This window comes from Ceratotherium simum, chromosome 9, assembly GCF_057802395.1.
Source record: "Ceratotherium simum simum isolate JZ-2026a chromosome 9, ASM5780239v1, whole genome shotgun sequence".
In the NCBI taxonomy this organism is placed as follows: domain Eukaryota; kingdom Metazoa; phylum Chordata; class Mammalia; order Perissodactyla; family Rhinocerotidae; genus Ceratotherium; species Ceratotherium simum.
Genome location: NC_141908.1, coordinates 83009784 through 83028589, shown reverse-complemented (window position 1 = coordinate 83028589; position 18806 = coordinate 83009784). Strand labels below are relative to the sequence as shown.

At 38.3% G+C, this 18806-nt stretch overlaps 1 protein-coding gene across 7 annotated transcripts in view; it reads left to right on the top strand.

The window, feature by feature from the left end:
• The window catches only part of PLEKHM3 (pleckstrin homology domain containing M3), a 174990-nt gene that overhangs the window by 134686 nt on the left and 21498 nt on the right, over nucleotides 1–18806 (top strand). For all 7 annotated transcript variants that reach the window (XR_015553273.1, XR_015553274.1, XM_087435717.1 and 4 more), the window contains one exon: nucleotides 10774–10931. Coding sequence is in view for 5 of the 7 variants with exons in the window: in XM_087435717.1 (XP_087291843.1) it covers nucleotides 10774–10931 (158 nt within the window). In the remaining 2 variants the exon portion in view is untranslated. The remainder of the gene's footprint in view (nucleotides 1–10773; nucleotides 10932–18806) is intronic.

Sequence of the window (18806 nt, the reverse complement as noted above, 5' to 3'; positions counted from 1 at the left end):
TTTCTTCAAATAAATACCCACAAATGGAACTGCTGGATCATTATTTTTAGAACCCCCATATGGTGTTCCACAGTGGCTGCACCAATTTATATTCCCACCAACAGTGCACAAAGGTTCCCTTTTCTCCACATCCTCACCAACATTTATCTCATGTCTTTTTGATAATAGCCCTTCTAACAGGTGTGAAGTGATATCTCATTGTGGTTTTGATTCATATTTCCCTGGTGATTAGTGATGTTGAACATCTTTTCATGTACCTGTTGGCCATCTGTATGTCTTCTGTGGGAAAATTTCTATTCAGATCCTCTGCCCATTTTTAAACTGAATTATTTGGGGGTTTTTTGCTATTGAGTTGTTTGACTTCTTTATATATTTTGGATATTAACTCCTTATCAGATATATAATTTGCAAATATTTTCTCCCATTTAGTAAGTTGCCTTTTTGTTGATGGTTTCCTTTGCTGTACGGAAGCTTTTTAGTGTGGTATAGTCCCACCTGTTTATTTTTGCTTTTGTTGCCTTTGCTTTTGGTATCAAATCCAAAAAATCATCACTAAACCAATGTCAAGTAGCTTACTGCATATGTTTTCTTCTAGGAGTTTTATGCTTTCATGTCTTACATTCAGGTCTTTAATCCATTTTGAGTTAATTTTTGTGTATGGTGTAAGATAGTGGTCCAGTTTCAGTCTTTTGCATGTGGCTGTCCAGTTTTCCCAACACCATTTACTAAAGAGACTTTCCTTTCTCCATTGTATATTCTTGGCTCCTTTGTCATAAATTAATTGACCATATATGTGTGGGTTTATTTCTGGGCTCTCTATTCTGTTCCATTGATCCATGTGTCTGTTTTTATGCCAATACCATATGGCTTTGATTATTATACCTCCGTAATATAATTTGAAATCTGGGAGCATGATGTCTCCAGCTTTTTTCTTCTTTCTCAAGATTGCTTTGGCTATTGGGGTCTTTTGTAGTTCCATACAAATTTTAGGATTGTTTGTTCTATTTTTATGAAAAATGCCGTTGGAATTTTGATAGGGATCGCATTGACTCTGTAGATTGCTTTGGGTAGTGTGGACATTTTAACAATATTAATTCTTCCAATCCATGAGCACTGAATGTCTTTCCATTTATTTGTGTCTTCGTCAATTTCTTTCATCAGTGTCTTATAGTTTTCAGTGTACAGGTCTTTCACTTCCTTGGTTAAATTTATTCTTGGTTAAATTTTATTCTTTTTGATGCAATTGGAATAGGGATTGTTTTTTTAATTTCTTTTTTTGATAGTTCGTTGCAAAAGTCTGTTTTTAAAGTCTGTGCTTGTCTCCCCCACATCCCATTCTGCAGAAGTAGCTTTTGTTAAGCCAGTCTGTCTTCTTCCAGACGTTTCTACATATTTTCAAATGTTAATTAATTAATTAATTAATTTTTGCAAATGGGATCAAACTATACTACCTTTCTGCATCTTGCCTTTTCCACTTAATAGTATACTGTGGATATCTGAGCATATGTACACATTCAGTACACATAAAGGTTTACTTCATTCTTTTATCAGCTGCGTAATAGAAAGTTACCTTAATTTTTAACCTGTGCAGTTTTTCTCTATTAGAACCAGTACTGCAGCGAACACCCTCAGACATTTCTCTGTGCACTTGTGTGAATGCATCTATAGCATAAAATCATTAACATGAGATTGCCAGGTCAAAGGGTACACATGCTTTGTAGTTAGATAATATTGCCACTTGTCTTCTGAAAAGGTGGAACCCATTTATACTTCCATTCAATGTCCTGAGAGTGCCTGTTTTCCTACACCCACATTAATTTTCTATATTAACTATATTTTTAATCCTTGCCAATCTGATAAATAAAATAACTTTACACTATTATTTTATTATTTTGTATTTTTTTCCATTGTAAGTAAGGTTGAGCATCTCTTTTATATGTTATTGGCCATTTGTTGTTTTTGTGAATTGCCTGTTTATTTCATTAACCTGTCTTTAAATTATATTGTTGGACTTTTTCTTATTAATGTGAAAGAGCTCTTTCTATATTAAAGAAATTGGCACTTTTATCATCTAAATAGGAAATATTTCTCCCAGTTTTTTGTCATATGACTTTGTAAGTAGTATTTTGTATTGTACTAATTTTTTATTTTTATATATTCAGCTTTATCACTCTTTTATGGTTTCTAAGATTGTAAAATATTTACCCCATGTAAATGTTTTTCTAACATTTTTCTCTAATACTTTTGTATAGTTTTAAAAATACTTTTATGGTTTTCTTTTTATATTTAAATATTCGATTTATCTGTAATTACATTTTTTTTAATGAAATGAGTTAGAGATTCAGCTTTATTTTTTCCCCGATGGCTAACCAGTTGCCCCAACATTAATTATTAAATAATTTATCTTTCCCTACTTTCAATGTATACTAAATTCCCATACATATTTGAATCCATGTCCTGGGTATACAGATGTCCAGCATACAGATACCACAAACAGCAGATAACGTTCTTGAAAGACAGGATGTGTGGAATAATCAGTACTTGGTAGTGAGTGTGGTTCACTACTTGTTGATGCCTTGAGGCAAAGAATGAAAATTACTGACCATCTTGAGACAATGGCATGCAAGCTAATGGAGCACCTATCTCAGTTTATATGCAGGGTTTGTTTCCCTCACGTCAGTGACCCAGCAATTTGTTAGATCACAACCTTCTAGCTAGGCACTCACTTTAGTTTCTCATTTAATCTTAGGGACTGCTGGTCTCATAAAAGCTGTTAAGTAATAACAATGTTGAGCACTTATATAGTGCTTTTCATCCCTAAGTGCTATCTAAACATTAACTAATTAAATGCATTGATGAAAGGAAGGGATTTGCAGAGGTCTTCAGGAAAACCAATATCTGGTTGTACACCTGTGAAGGGACGATTCCTGAAAAGCATTAACTCCCTCTTGGAATGGCACTCAGTAAGCAGAGGAATAAAAAGCTGGTGACATTATTTCACTTCTTTTGAAAATTTCCTTGGGTATCTTCTAATTAGTCTGGTTAAACTCACCTTTTATCTGTCTCCCCAGATATCCCCTTTCTACATTCCTGGGGGCATTCAACAAGCTTCTTTTGATGTTTTGCCTGTTAGTTAATCACAAAATCATAGAATCTTCAAACTGAGAGGGATCCTAATTGATCATCCAGTTTTGAATGACTTCGTCCAATCACTTTATTTTGTAGATGAGGAAACTGAGGCACGGAGAAGTTTAGTGACTTACAGAAAAGATCGTACAGCTCACTGGGACCCTAACTGGGAATAGAAGCCAAGGTTCCTCACTCTCCTTCAGATCTCAGCCAGCTTTGTCCTTTGTTTCTCTTTGTGAGCATGTGAATTGCCTTTCTCTATTTTTTAACCTTTTTTCTTTCTGCTTCCATCCTTCTCCTACCTCTCCTTTCCTTCTTGGCTCTCTGCCTTTCTGTCTCTCCTGACCTTACATGATCAGGTAATGGTGCTTGTATTTCTCCTCTGTTTCTCTGTCCCTTTAAACATGAGGTCTTGTTGTTTTTCTGTTCCGGGGTCTCACTGGCATCTCCTCAAGTCCCCTCTGAAAAACCTTATTTCCTCCCACATGCGCTCATACAGGGAGTTACTTTGTTTTGTTTTGTTTGTTCCAGTCTTAGTTGCTTCTCCCTGTAATAAAGTTACTTCTCTAGTTTTGGTAAATATCCTGCAGTTGATGTTAAGTCCATTTTTGTCAAAGAATTTTGTGTTATTTTAATTGATGAATTTCAGTTCATCAATAATATAATAATATAGTGCAGCCAATAATAAAACACTATTCAAAATCATACTCCATATTTAGAAAATTATACAAGATGTGACCATTTAAAAGAATTTTCATACAAGGACTAAATAGGTTAAACAATAAATCTTTCTATGAGGCAAAGGCAGATCCAGTTCAGATCAAAGGTGGGTGTAAACGTGGACGAGTCCAGACTGTGCATCTTGCTTCCATGCAGGGATTAAGTCTGTTCTAGAAATCCTCCATTTCTACATGGTGGAGCAGTAGGTGTCCAGTGATCTCAGACTTCTCAGGCTGAACCAAACCTTGAGGCTACACTCTGACCCCAGATGCTCTCAGAGAGGCCCTTTCTAGAGTGGTGAAGAGTGCTTAAGAGGGAGAGTCAGGGTCTGTCACTAACCAGCTGGGTGATCTTGGTCAGCTCACAGCACCTCTCTGGGCCTCAGTTTTCTCATATATTAAGAAAGCTGAATTAGTAAGACCATTTAGAGCCTTGCCTTGTTTACTATTCAGTAATGTCCTAACTAGGAACTAGGACCAAAATGAAGAGTAGAGACCTAAATCAGATTTATTTCAGGCATATAACTAATTAACTCAATGGAGAAGTTCAATTTTGCTGACCGTACCATGAGAATTTTCGGGAACTGTCTCAATTTAGAATACTTTATTCTATTTTCCCCATAAATAATACACATGTACTTAGACCATGTGGCTTGTTTTGGGGCTCAGAATATTTGGACCACATAATTGTACTTACTCTTTACAAATGCTTCCACTGAAGTTCCCTGAGGTTGTGGCTTGACTAGGCCACACTCCTTGAGGTGCTTAACTTGGTGCAGAAAACCTGGCTGAAGTAGGCCCCATTCCATATTTTTTTTTTTGAATAAGAAATTTGTGTTCTTGAGTTCATCTTTGCCATTCAGCCACTGAAGAGAATTGAAATAGAAATTCCTTTATCTTTTATTCCCTAAGATTTTGTTTCCAGCAGGAAGCAAAATGTAATTTTATAGAAATGATGTAATTTGAAAGGAAAATGTAAATCTTACCCAATTACATCAAGCCAAATTAAATTATTACATAGTTTCCCAAGTCTAAGTAAAAGCTGTCACCTTTGGGAGAGGGTCAGATAGGAGCTAATTGTGACGTCATAATCCACCCTCAGTGAAGTGCCTGATTAGCCGAATCTCAGCTGCATTGGAACAGTTCCATGATGGATAAAGAGAGTGGGAGCAGCTCATTAGAGGAGACAGTTTTCTGTTTATACACAAACATCCCAGCGTTGAGCCATGAGAAGGAGCTCAAGGGTGAATTATGGGAAAATGAAGTTTTAACAAACTTTTTGAAATAGGAAAATCCCCTATACTTTTTTTTTCCATTTGCTTTTTATATTCTATTTTTAAGAAAAATAATATAGTAGTATGCTTTTTATTTTCCATTTTTAAGGATTTATGATTAAGGGGAGTAAAGTTTTTCTTTTCTTTTTTTTTTTGTGAGGAAGATCAGCCCTGAGCTAACATCCATGCCAATCCGCCTCTTTTGCTGAGGAAGACTGGCCCTGAGCTAACATCTGTGCCCATCTTCCTCCACTTTATGTGGGACGCCGCCTCAGCATGGCCCGACAAGTGGTGCATCGGTGCGCGCCCGGGATCCGAACCCGGGCCGCCAGCAGCGGAACTCACGCACTTAACTGCCACGCCACGGTGCCAGCCCCAAGGGGAGTAAAGTTTAAAATTAAATGAAGATTCAGATATTCTCACTTTGTGTTAGGGTTTTGAAACTTGAGCAGAATCCACAGGCTATTTTTTCCTAACTTTCCATGGACTTACCTGGCCTAGGTCACGAGACTTCACGGTACCCACCTGTTAATGCTGAGAAATGGCTCTGAGAGAGAAAATAGTGCAAACTTTCATGGTCCTCTGGCCAAGCAAATGCAAACTAAATTCTATTTGAAATCATTTTACAGTGGGTGACAGTTTTGATTCTTCCGTTTCCTCGAGCCAGCTTGTTCCAGTGAGTGAGTGGCGGGTGGCTTTGTTTATCATGAATGGGTCTTAGGGTTGGACTTACAGAGGAGGGCCCTTTGTCAAGAGCAGCAGCCCTCTTCATCAGAGTCTCCCCAACAGTTGTCCAGGCTCTGGATGTTAGTCAGTGGATGAAGAATGCTTATACTAAGACAGAAGGTAACTGGACAAATCAGGGGGAAGGAATTAGCCAATGCATATAGAAATTCATTGAGAAAGAGCTTTTTCTTTCTTTTTTCTTGTCCAAGTTATTGGTGCTCTGTCCCTCTCCCCGTGTAGATTTTGAATTTTGTGGTGGTGCCAAGGAGTGAAGGTAACAGACATAAAAGAATCATTTGTGCCCTTTTCCCAATCCCACAGATCTCTATGGGCTGCAGGCCTTGAACATGACACTGCAATTTCCTGGTGCCACACATGAGTAATAAGCAGCTGTTTCTGAAACTGTGGTTTGGAGAAGGCAGCCCTAGGTTATTTTTTAACTTAATTGTAATTTTTGATTGGTCTGCAAGAAAGTAAATCAAATAAAGTCTGTTGTCTTAGTCTGCAAGAAAGCCCTAGGCCTCAAATTCCAATGCTGACCATCTTGACCAGAATAGAAGAGGGAAAAATGTGTGTATCCCTGAGCTGGAAGTTCTGCCAGGCAACTTTCTTGGGCTGCTGCCACACAGGAAGGGTAAGATGTTTGGTAAATCTGCCAGCGAGCTGGATCAGGGAAAGTGGTATGTGACAGTTCTCTGAGTTCTAGAAGTACCTGAAATGATGGAGCAAGAAGAATTTGTAGAGAGACTGCAAAAATGAAAAATAGCAAATTCTGGAAGAAGAAATCATCTTGATATTGCATTTTGTTCTTATCCATGATGAAAGGACACATAATTTTAAGTTACAAATGGAAGTAGGTAGTATTCTTTGAACACCCAGTCAGTATAATACCTCTGAAATAGTCATATATGCACACTCCCCAAGTAAATAAATCAGACTAGTACCTTCCTTAGTACAAGAAATTAAGTTTAATGGAAAACAGAAACAAACTCGCTCTGTTTTGGACATCTGCCTTTTCTCAAGGAGATGGGGCAATTTGGTGTGTGGAAGAGATGAAGGAGGTTGAGTGTAGCGGTGAGGAGATGGGCCAAGAGCTAAATGTGTTTTCTGCTAATTACTTTGTCATGATTTTGTTCACGTACACAGGCACTTTGGGGAAAACAAACGGAGGGATAACTGAACTTCGTCTCAGAGGTCTGTTTCACCATCACTTGTGACATATCCAAATGACCACCTGCTTAACTAAAACCACCAGGCTTCTAATGCTTAAGATGAATGGATGGCCTTGTGACTTTGGATAGATTATTATAAACTTATATTAACCTATGACTAATTTAATTATAAGTAGGAAAAGAGTAAGAAAGACAATCTCCAACCTTGCTCTTTCCACTCTGCCCCACTGCTTCCCAGTACCCAGGGACAGCCAAGTTCTGAGGGAGTATCAAAATCTCTGTAATGTCAGCCTCTCTGGGAGATATAGGAAAGTAAACATACGTCTGATTTTTAAAAAGAACCCTAGGAGATGTCACACTTGGAGCCTACTTTTTGTAGTGATGAAGCTTTTAGATCAGAAGCCAGAATAGCTAGATTCTGTTCCCAGTGCTGCTAGTAGTTGTATTCAAAGAGAAAATTTAAACTTCCTAAATATATCTTTACCCCTAGAAAATTATAAGTATAAAGTTTTCCTTTCTATAATATTAAAAAACAGTTTGTAAATTCTAAAATAAACTTATAGAATATTACCTCACCTTTCTAGAGGAAAAACTTCCAGCAGCTTCAGCCCTTTGGAACATGGCAGTGAACCTATATTGACACATAAGAAGACAATTAATCAAGTCTAAAGAAGCGGAAAGAGTCCCAGAAGAGCTGAGCTGCCACCAAGTCCATGCACTCTCTATGCTCCTCCCTAAATCACACAGTGGAATGACTGAAAATGTTTGTGACAAAAAGATAGTCCTAAGGTGTGACTGTTGCAAACAAGGAAAAAGACAGGAAAGCATCCTTGGTCAGTCAACAAGAACTTAGGTGCCTGGCAGAGAGGGGATATTTAGGACAAGTGTGAGACTCAATCTTTGCCTTCAAGCAGTTTATGTTCTCTTAGGTTGCTCCATGTAAAACCACCATTTTATAGGTAGTATCACCATTTTTATATGTTCAGTCTACAGTTGGATAAGCAAAACAATCATGTTAAATAATTTCAAAGAGTACAAAACAGCATCAATTTCTATAATAAATTATATGATGTAAAAGTAAATTAGATGAAACACAAGAGATCCATGACAGCTGAAGTAGTCAAAGATGGCTTTCCAGATCAAGCCAGAATAGATCTGAGCCATGAAGCCTAGGCGAAATTTAAATAAGGATTAAGAAGAGAAGTGAAACTCCAGATAGAGGAAATGACCTGGTGAAGGCACAGGAGCCAGAGTAAGCATATTCTACAGAGGGAAAAGTTGCTCACAGCCGAAAATACATATTAACAAATGAAAAGAACAATTTTTTTTTTTTGCTGAGGAAAATTTGCCCTGAGCTAACATCTGTTGCCAATTTTCCTCTTTTTGCTTGAGGAAGATTCGCCCTGAGCTAACATCTGTGCCAGTCCTCCTCTATTTTGTATGTGGGTCACCGACACAGCATGGCCACTGACAAGTGGTGTAGGTCCGCGACTGGGAACTGAACCTGGGCCGCTGAAGTAGAGTGCGCTGAACTTAACTACTAGGCCATGGGGCTGGCCCCAAAAGACAAATTTTTATTAAGCAATAATAAATGAAGATATAATAAAATGAAGATATAGATGAGGTTCTTTGATAGGGAGACTAAATATTATAAAGATATCAATCCCCAAATTAATTTTTAAAAGCTTATTAAAATCCCTCGATAGGAATAAATATACATTACTGACTGTGTAAATGTGGTGAAATATTTCAAAAGCCTTCAAAAGGTTCATACCCTTTGTCCCGAGGAAATCTTCTAGATAGAGAAAAAGCTTGATTCATAAGATGCCAAGTCTTCTCTAGATCCTAGATGATGATTCTCATGTCTTCCTTAGGCCTTCTCTTCTCATCCTCAGTTCCTGCAAATAACTGTTACTTACTTGGTTTCCAGACTGTCCTATATCCTGGACTACTTTGTTAGTGCCTCTCTTTAAATGTGTCATTACCCTTGGTTGTTTAGGGGTGAGTAAAATAAGTAAAACCAAACTCAGCTGCAGTCTTGTTACCACAGTTTAGAAATAACCTAGGAAACCTGAGTGTTTCCTGGTGGTCGGGTGTATGATTTGGTTGTGGTTATTTCTTATAAAGTGGGTATCGTGTGTTGATATTAGGAGCACACTTTACTGGGGTTTATCAGTTAATGGTCCTTGAGAAAACATAAATGAAAGGAGGTCTATCTATGGTTTCCTGAAGGTGATGGAGAGGAGGGTGAGTGAGAAAAGGGTAGGGAATGTGCTTGCTTGACTCAAAACAGTCAGCATAATTTCTACCCCCTTTATTAGGAAAAAAATCCTCTCAAAAAATAGTAAACCTGATTTTTCTGTTCACTTTCTGCATCTTAATGCAAAAATAATATACATTGTTTTAAAAAATGCAAAAAACAACTATATACAAAGTGAAAGACTTGCTTCTCCAACTTGCTCTCTTCCTTAGAGTTAACCACTATTATATTCATTTTTAAAACATCATGAGATTATTCTGTGCTATTTAAAAACCACTTTAGTTTTTATCTCCAATATTATGTGTAGCTTCTTTTTTTTCAAAATACATAATTACGTTCCTTGTACTCTTTTATTTTTGTATTCAGTTACTACTATTTACTCACATTGGCACTGTAATTTCTCTTTAGGTATGATTTACTACATTCTGTCAGATGTCATTTTTATGTAAAATTGTCATTTTAACTATGTATTCATTTAAAAGTATCCAGCTATTTCCAATTATTTCCAGATATTTCCAAATTAAATTTCATCTTCATTTTTTTCTTATATCAAAATCAGCATGTATATGCATATGCATTAATGAGAGATAAATAAAGACAGATTTTATCTTGTTAGTGTATGAAGCCCATGCAGTATTGGTTAAGTGAGGAGGGATCCAACTGACCATTGGTTCCAAACTCAGGGATGTTTGCAGGTCAACAGGTGAGGTACTCATGGGAGGCAGGAGATTCAAGACACTAGGGCCTCGTAGGGACAACTGTCAGCTGGAGAGCTCCTGCTCAGCGGAGCAAGCAGCCCCTACCCAGAACCAGGATCATCATCACATCAGAACTCAGGCCTAGTTTTGCTAGATCTAATGATTTTTCAAAAGAAGCCAAAAATCTGGATTGTTATGTGAAATCTCCCAATTCTTAAATTGGCTAATTTTTCTAAACATTAAGAGATGTAAAAAAAAATCTTCAGGCTGAATACAGCCCTCAGACAGCCAAATTGCAACCTCTTTATATTGTTGTACTTATCAGCCACAAAAGAAAACTATTTTTCCACATTTGTTAGATGTTCATGGGGAAGATAGTGAAAATCTATCCTATTAACTCTTCAGAGAAAAGGTATTATTGAATTTGCAACATAAAATTCTCCATTAGCGTGACCCCACATGTTTTCATCTGTTCTGGCGAGTCCACCACACCGTAGCTGTGAAGCTGGTCTGTGAAAGCTGGGCTCCCCATTTGTTGGTCCTCAGTCCCCTTCCCACACTACAGAGAAAGAGGAATACAAAGAAGTTTCAACATCTTCATTTTCCAGCCTCCAGTGGTTTAAACCAGAGTTCTTTTAGAGCAAAAATACTATGTCTTTTCTTTCTCTGAGTTGCTGAGAAATTATAATTAGAGGTTTTCCTGTTGTGTAAAGGAAAGGAATTCCAGTCCTCCTGCATCTGTAAGACTTCTGTTCTCAATGAATTTGCTTCCCCATCCCATTTCTCTTTCTGCAGGTGATAGAAGGAAAGCTGGCTCCATTCTTGGGCAAGGTCATTAAATTTGCCGCCTCCCACGTGTACAGCTGCAGTCTCTGTAGCCAGAAGGGGTTCATCTGTGAAATCTGTAACAACGGCGAGATTCTCTACCCTTTTGAGGATATTTCAACAAGCAGGTACAGAATATCTTGTCTTAGAGAAGTCTACCTGAACACGTCCCATGCAGTGGTATTGGCCAGATCAGGCCAACTTTTAGTCAAGTACTGTATCTCTGTCTTTTTCCCAATGTCAGATTTCCCTTATTCTTGGGGAACAGTTGTACCCTTTGGTTTCCTGTGCTTATTTCCAGCTCTTCCCTCGCTACCTTTATCCAGAATGAGATAACAGAGTTGCAAAGAAGCATCGCTTTACTCTGCCTTATTAGGTAACAAAAAGTGTTCAGATACATTTTTAGAATGAAGATTGGGAGAAAGAACCCTCACAACCCTTTCAGGGCCAAGTGATGGGCAGGGCAGTGGGAAGTCGCAGTCCCAGAAGAAGGCCAAGACTGATGGACTGAGGACTAAAACTAGAGGATACTGAGAACGGCTGCCTGCCTCACCATGTGCTCTTCTTCACCGATCACTGTGGTGTAACGATGAAAGTTTTAGGACCCAATGGAGAGAAAAGTGGGAGTTTATGTGGGATTATTTTTCTAACCAAAGTAATATTTGGGCATCATCACATCTATTGATTGATGGATGATTTTCCCCCCTAACTTGAGAGCAGGGGTTTTACTATTGCTTTTCTTGAATCACAAAATGATACATATCACTTTTCCTTTCATCCCAAAAGCATAATAGAAATATACACTGTGTGTATGTACACTGGCTTCTTTGGGCACGAATGTCATGACTCATTTCCCACCCTGCAGGGCTCACTTACACTGTGGTTCAGGACAGAAGGTGAGGCACGTAGCCAGGAAGAGTGAAGCATGTAGGGAGAGCTACGATATTAAGAGTTGACTCAGCCTTCCTGGCCTCTTCTTAAACCCAAAGACTCTTTGTAAACATCCAGGAACTTAGGTTGGCCCCACACACAGAAAGACAGACACATAAACACACACACGCACACTCACACACAGACATACACACTCACACACAGACACACAGACAGACAGACACACACACAACTCTAGCTTCCAGTTCCCTGAGTACAGGTACTTAGCACCCAGCCTAGAGTTACATACTTCTTAAAAATGTACACCACACAAACTTGTACACAAATGTCATAGCAGCAGTATTCATAATAGCCAAAAAGTGGGAACAACATAAATGCCCATTAACTGATGAATGGATAAACAAAATGTGGTCTATCCATACAATCAAATATTATTCAACCTAAAAAGGTACAAAGTACTGACACATGTTACAACATGGATGAACCTTGGGAACATTCTGCTGAACGAAAAGAGCCAGACACAAAAGGCCATATATTTTATGTTCCGTTTATATGAAATGTTCCAAATAGGCAAGTCCATAGAGACAGAAAGATGAGTGGTTGCCAGGGCTGGGGGAGGGGAAAAGATAATAGCTTCTAATGGGTAGATTTCTTGTGGGGTGATGAAAATGTTCTGGAATTAGACTGTGGTGATGGTTACACAGACTTGTAAATACACTAAAAATCAGTGAATTATATACTTTAAAAGGATGAATTTCATGGTATGTGAATTATATCACAATAAAAAACACTTAGTAAAAAAATTAAATTTAAAAATGCTTCCAACTGAATAAATCATTTGCTGGGCCACAAAATAAGTTTCAATAAATTTAAAAAGTTTTAAACCATACCATGTATGTTCTCTGACACATGGAATTAAGATCCTCAGTAGAAAAGAATCTGAGAAACCCCAAAATATTTGGAAATTAAACAATACATTCTAAAAACTCATGGGTCAAAGAAGAAGTCAATCACAAAAGAAATTTTTAAATATTTTGGAATGAATGAAAATGAAATACAAAATATCAAAATGTATAGAATGCAGCTAAAGTAGTGAAATTTATAGCTATAAACACCTATATCAGAGAAGAAGAAAAAAGAAAGTCTCAAATCAGTAACCCGAAATTCCACCTTAAGAAACTAGATAACGAAGAGCAAACTAAATCCAAAGCAAGTAGAAGGAAGGAGAGAATAAGATTAAAGCAGATATCAATGAAATAGAAAACAGAAAAACAATAGGGCAATGAAACCACAAGTTGGTTCTTTGAAAGAATCAACAAAATTGACAACTCTTTTGCTAGACTGACCAAGAAATTAAGAGAGAAGACAAATTGCCAAAATCAGGAATGAAAAAGGGTACAGCATTTAAAAGAATTGTATATGAGGTATGTAAACAACTTCATGTCAACAAGTTAGACAACTTAGATGAAATGGATAAATTTCTAGAGAGACAAATTGCCAAAACTGGCTCAAAAAGAAATAAAAATATGAATAGACCTACAACAAGTAAGGAAATCGGATTAGTTATTTTTAAATCTTCTCATAAAGAAGCCAGTGAATTTTGTTGAATATTTAAAGAAAGAATGCCAATCCTTCAACGCAGGGATAAAGAGGGGCATTACATAATGATAAGGGGGTCAGTTCTCCAGAAAAACAACAATCCTTAAGGTGTATGAACAGAGAGTCAAAAATACCTGAGGCAAAAACTAATAAAACTGCAAGGAGAGGGCCGGCCCCGTGGCATAGCGGTTAAGTCCGCGCGCTCCGCTGCTGGCGGCCCGGCTAGCAGCCCGGGTTCGGATCCCGGGTGTGCACCGACGCACCGCTTCTCCGACCATGCTGAGGCCGCGTCCCACATACAACAACTACAAGGATGTGCAGCTGTGACATACGACTATCTACTGGGGCTTTGGGGGAAAAAATAAATAAATAAAATAAAAAAAAAAAAACTGCAAGGAGAAATAGACAAATCCACTATTTTTTATTTATATATAAACTTTATGTTCAATTTTTCTGTAAATCTAAAGCTGTTCTAAAAAATAAAGCCTATTAAAATAAAACAATTCATTCAACTGAACAGTTGACTCTAAGATTGAAGCTTAACAGTTTTAATAAACTTTATTAGAACAATTTTAGATTTACAGAAAAATCACAAACATAGTATAGAGTTACCATATACTCCATATCCAATTTCCCCTGTTACAATTAATGAATCAATACTGATACACTATTATTAGCTAAAGTCCATAGTTTTTTCAGATTTCCCTGGTTTTTCCTAATGTCCTTTTTCTGTTCCAGGATACCACATTACATTTAGTTGTTGCATCTCCCCAGGCTCCTCTTGGCTCTGACAATTTTTCAGACTTTGTTTTTATGATCTTGACAGTTTTGAGGAGTACTGGTCAAGTATGTTGTAGAATCCCTCTATCAAGATATACTTGATGTTTTTCTTACGATTAGATGGGTTTTACAGGTTTGGGAAGAAGAGCACAGAGGTCAAAGTGCCATTTTCATCACATCATAGCACAGCCACAGACACACGGTCAGCATGACTTCTCCTGGAATGTCTGTCAGGTTTCTCTGCTGTAAAGTCACTCTGCTTGCCCCCTAGCCCCTTTCCGTGCTGCCCTCTGTGGAAGGAATCACTGTGTGCAGCCTACATGTAAGGAGTGGGGAGATGTGCTCCGCCCCCCTTGGGAACGAAGTATGTACAGAATTGTTTGAAATTCTTCTGCGTGAGAGATTTGTCTCTTGTTGTCTATTTATTTTTTCAATTCTTCATTCATATCAGTGTGGACTGACGCATACTTATTTTCTACTTCGGGTTGTAATCCAATACCGCTTTATTTTGTTGCTCCGACTGCTCTGCCTTGGCCGTTCCGCTCTTCCAGCTGGCTCCTGTGCCCTTGACAGACTCCAGTCAGTGTGGGGTTTTGTTTCTGAGCATTTCCTTACTTTCTGGTGCTGCTAGGTGTTCCAGGGTCACCTTACATATTTCTTGCCCTAATCTTAGAAGGAGCTATTTCTCTAAGGAGCTCTGGTTCCTCTTATTGGAGAATATTAGAGACCAAGATCAGGGTGCTGGGTTGTACATACATTTTTAAAGCCCTTGGTCAAGGACTCATCCCTTGACTGGAGCAGAGGTGCTCCCCTCTGACTGCACATCAGAATCTCCTGTGGGGCTGGGGTTTTTTAATCCCCAGAATCTGTATCTTCAGAGGCTCCCCATGTAATTCTAAGTCACAGCCAGAAGAAAGAATCACTCCTCTAAGACAGCTATGGTTGTAGTCAGAGGGGCTGGATTCTCACAGAATGTGGTCACAGAATGACCACATTAACATGTCTGTGGGTTCGTAGGTGCCTTCACCCAGTAGGAAAGAATGTGTAGCTATTTCGAATCCTGTTTCTGCCTTGATCAGATGAAGTTCTCTAAGCTTGCACAAATGTCTGAGTCCAAAGGAGCCCTGACCAGCCTTCCTGGAATTCCAGGTTGATACTACTTTCCAGGAACCCCTTGAGCTTCCTCTTGTTGTTCAGTTTCCAGTGAAACACTGGGAGTGGTTTATACGAGTCTATAGGAAAGGACAAAAAGAAACACTAATAAAAGATTAAAGGAAAACTTTAATCAGAAACAGAGTTGTAGATTTAAAACATGTACATAAAGATGTGCTGAAGAAATAAATGTGATAGAAATAAATCTGAATAGTGGGGTAAATTTTAAAATCTACGTGTAACTGAAATCTTTATGGATGAAGTAATATGATATCTAGGATTTGCTTCAAAATAAACTGATGGTGGGAGAGAGGGCAGAAAGAGATTGATACTTGTTGAAGCTGGTGATAAGTACACAGGGGTTTATTATACTATTCACTCTACTTTTGAAATTTTCTATAATAAAACATGTTTAAAAATCTATATGTAAAAATCTTAGAAATGAAGTATTTAGTGAATTTGTTACCACATATCCTTGACCATCTTGCTAAATTCAGCACCTCTGTGTCCTCAGAAATATATTTAATGTTCTTTCAGATCCAAATATCATTTGAATAGCATAATTACAATTCAGTAAAAAAACATTCCACAGGCATTAGGACTATTCATTCTTTGAATAATGATTTACTGAGCATCCTGTGTTTGTGCATTGGGCTGGGTTCTGGAGACACACTGTGAACACAGCGTGCTCCTTGCTCACAAATAGCTGAGAGTCTCTAGTTAAAGAGGCAAGCCGTCAGGCAATTGTGTGAAAGTGTGGGCGGAGCCATGGGAGAGGGGTGGGCCTGGAGCTCCAAGAAGGGGTACCATTCGGAGGAAGGATGCTGTGGTAGGTGAGAAGGAAGCTCCACAATTTCTAAAAATGTTAGTTCTGTGTTGAACCTAAAGCACTGATTTATGCACTTCAGGATTGGAATATACTCAGTTTTAACATGCTCATTTTGATTTGACCATTTATCAAACATTGGTCAACTTTCAGACAGTCTTTTCCTCATTAAATTAATGTTATGAGGAGGAAGCTTCATGAATGTGTCATTTAGAAATATAGCCCTAGTATTAATTTTTAGAATACCATCTCTGGCAGACTCATATTTAGAACACCATCTCTGGCAGACTCATAGAGAATATGCTGGGATTGTAGGGGCATGGCACGAATATTTACTAGTACTAGTGCCAGCGATTTGCGTTTTTCTTCATTTAATTCTTATGCCAGTCCTCTGAGGGAATACTGTTACCTCCATTTTAATAAAGAGGAAACCTAGGTTCAGAGAAGGCAATTAACTTGGCCTGAGAGATAAAGTCAAAACTTGAACCCAAATATATCTGACTCCAAAATCCATGCTTTTTTCGTTATACATCACTGTTTCTTCTGTACCTGTAGTCTTCAAAACCTTTTTACAGCATACCCCCTAACAGAAATTGGAAAAAAACATGTACTTCTATCATTAAAGAAGCCTCCCACAAAACTATTATTTTGCATTATCCGTTTATTTGCCACCCTGGAAGTTTTTACACTTAGGGCAGTGAGCCAGAGTTAGATTAGGGTAGGGGAATGATATGCCTTTCTTTTGTAAAATTGCCAAAGGGCTGTTGTGAGGGGGAGTGGGGAAGGAGACCACACCAAAGCTTCCACCTCTGCACATCCCCAGGTGGGTCAGGTTGGCAGAGGGGTACCTGTGGGGGCTGAGGATCTGCCTTAACGGGCTTACGAAGGCAGACTCCAGTTGGCTACACCATACACCCTCCTCTCCATTCAGAAGATAGTGCTGACAGTTTTACCTTGAGATATTCTCTCTTCTCAAACACAAATTAAATATATACCTCTCTCTAATTTAAATAGGAAAACACTAAAATCCAAATTGCAAGATTTTAAATACAATAGGAAGATCCAGAATTGCAAGACTGCTTTACTTAAGCCTAATCCATTCCTAGAGGAGGGAACTGAAGCACATCTTTAGGAGAGATAAACATTCTGTTAAAACAGTGGTAAAATCCCACACCCTAAGGAAATAGGAATGACAAGACAGCCTCCTTGATTTCAAGTTAAGAAATAAGGCCTCTAGCTTTTCAGAATTACAAGTCAGAAGATGAGACTGAACTGCTCTAAGACTTAAGGGAAGACATAAATATAAAAGCAAAAAAGTCACATAAACCCACAAAATGACCCAGGACTTAGATTTTTAAAAAAAAATCCTCAGGGGCTGGCCCCATGGCCTGGTGGTTAAGTTCATCACACTCCACTTTGGTGGCCCCGGTTCAGGCGCCAGGCACAGACCTACACCACTTGTCGGCAGCCATGCTGTGGCTGTGACCCACATACAAAATAGAGGAAGATTGGCGTAGATGTTAGCTTAGGGCAAATCTTCCTCAGCAAAAAAAACAAAAAAAATCCTTAAATTTCCTGCTCTCCAGCTTTTTTTCTAACATCTCTACATATCACTAATCTTCTCTTGACATGAAGGACATAATGCTGTGAAGGAGACCATCCTGTTTCCCACATTTCTGTGAAGATGCCATTCCTGAATCCTGAAATGCTTCCAGGTCACAAGTACATAAATACTTCATCTTAAAACACTCAGCATGCATTTTAGCCTGGGACTTACAGAATATACCAGCGGTCATAAATCAGGTCCATCCTGTCTGTCTGATCCACTCGGCTTTGTTGATGTTTTTCATGTGACATACAGATCATCCCCACAGGTTTTCCAATGTGGAAAACACTGCTCTTCAGGACCTTGTGACCCCTACACCACTTTTGGCTGTATGTAGATGTGGGTGTACTATAAGAAGATTATACTTAACACTGAATTTGATGTGTTCCCTATAATAGGCATTTCATAAATATTTACTGTTTGGTTCAGCTCTCCCAAATATATGTGCATTCATTAAGAACACTGACAGAGCTTTTTAAATAAACTGATTAGTTAAGAGAATTTAAAATACTGGCACTAAGTGAAGTAAGTCAGAGAAAGACAAATACTGTATGATCTCACTTATATGTGGAATCTAAAAAACCTGGATTCATAGATGTAGAGAACAGATTGGTGGTTCCCAGAGGCAGAGGTTGGGGGAGGGCAAATTGGAAGAAGGTGGTCAAAGGCACAAACTTCCAGTCATAAGATGAATCAGTCCTGGGGATGTGATGTGCAGCTTGGCAACTAAAGACAATACTGCATCGTGTATTTGAAAGCTGCTAAAAGAGTAGATCTTAAAAGTTCTCATCACAAGAAAAAAAATTTGGTAACCATGTGAGGTGATGGATGCTAACTAAAGTTATTGTGGAGATCATTTTGCAATATACATATATCAAATCATCATATTGTACACCTAAAATTCATGCAAGGTTATATGTCAATTATATCTCAATAAAACTGGGAAAAAACACTTGCAAAGATAGAGGAGCATAGTAAAAGTCTGAAATAACACTACAGCTTTATATGTAAGGTTGAAGCAAGTGACCTACCATTTAAGGTATTTCTCCGGCGTGAGCATCCGCTTGCCCTAGGGAAGGCATCTGAGGAGGTGTCCTTCCTGTGTTAGGGGGGCATCTGCAACACAGTGGTTACTCTTCTAGAAGAGTC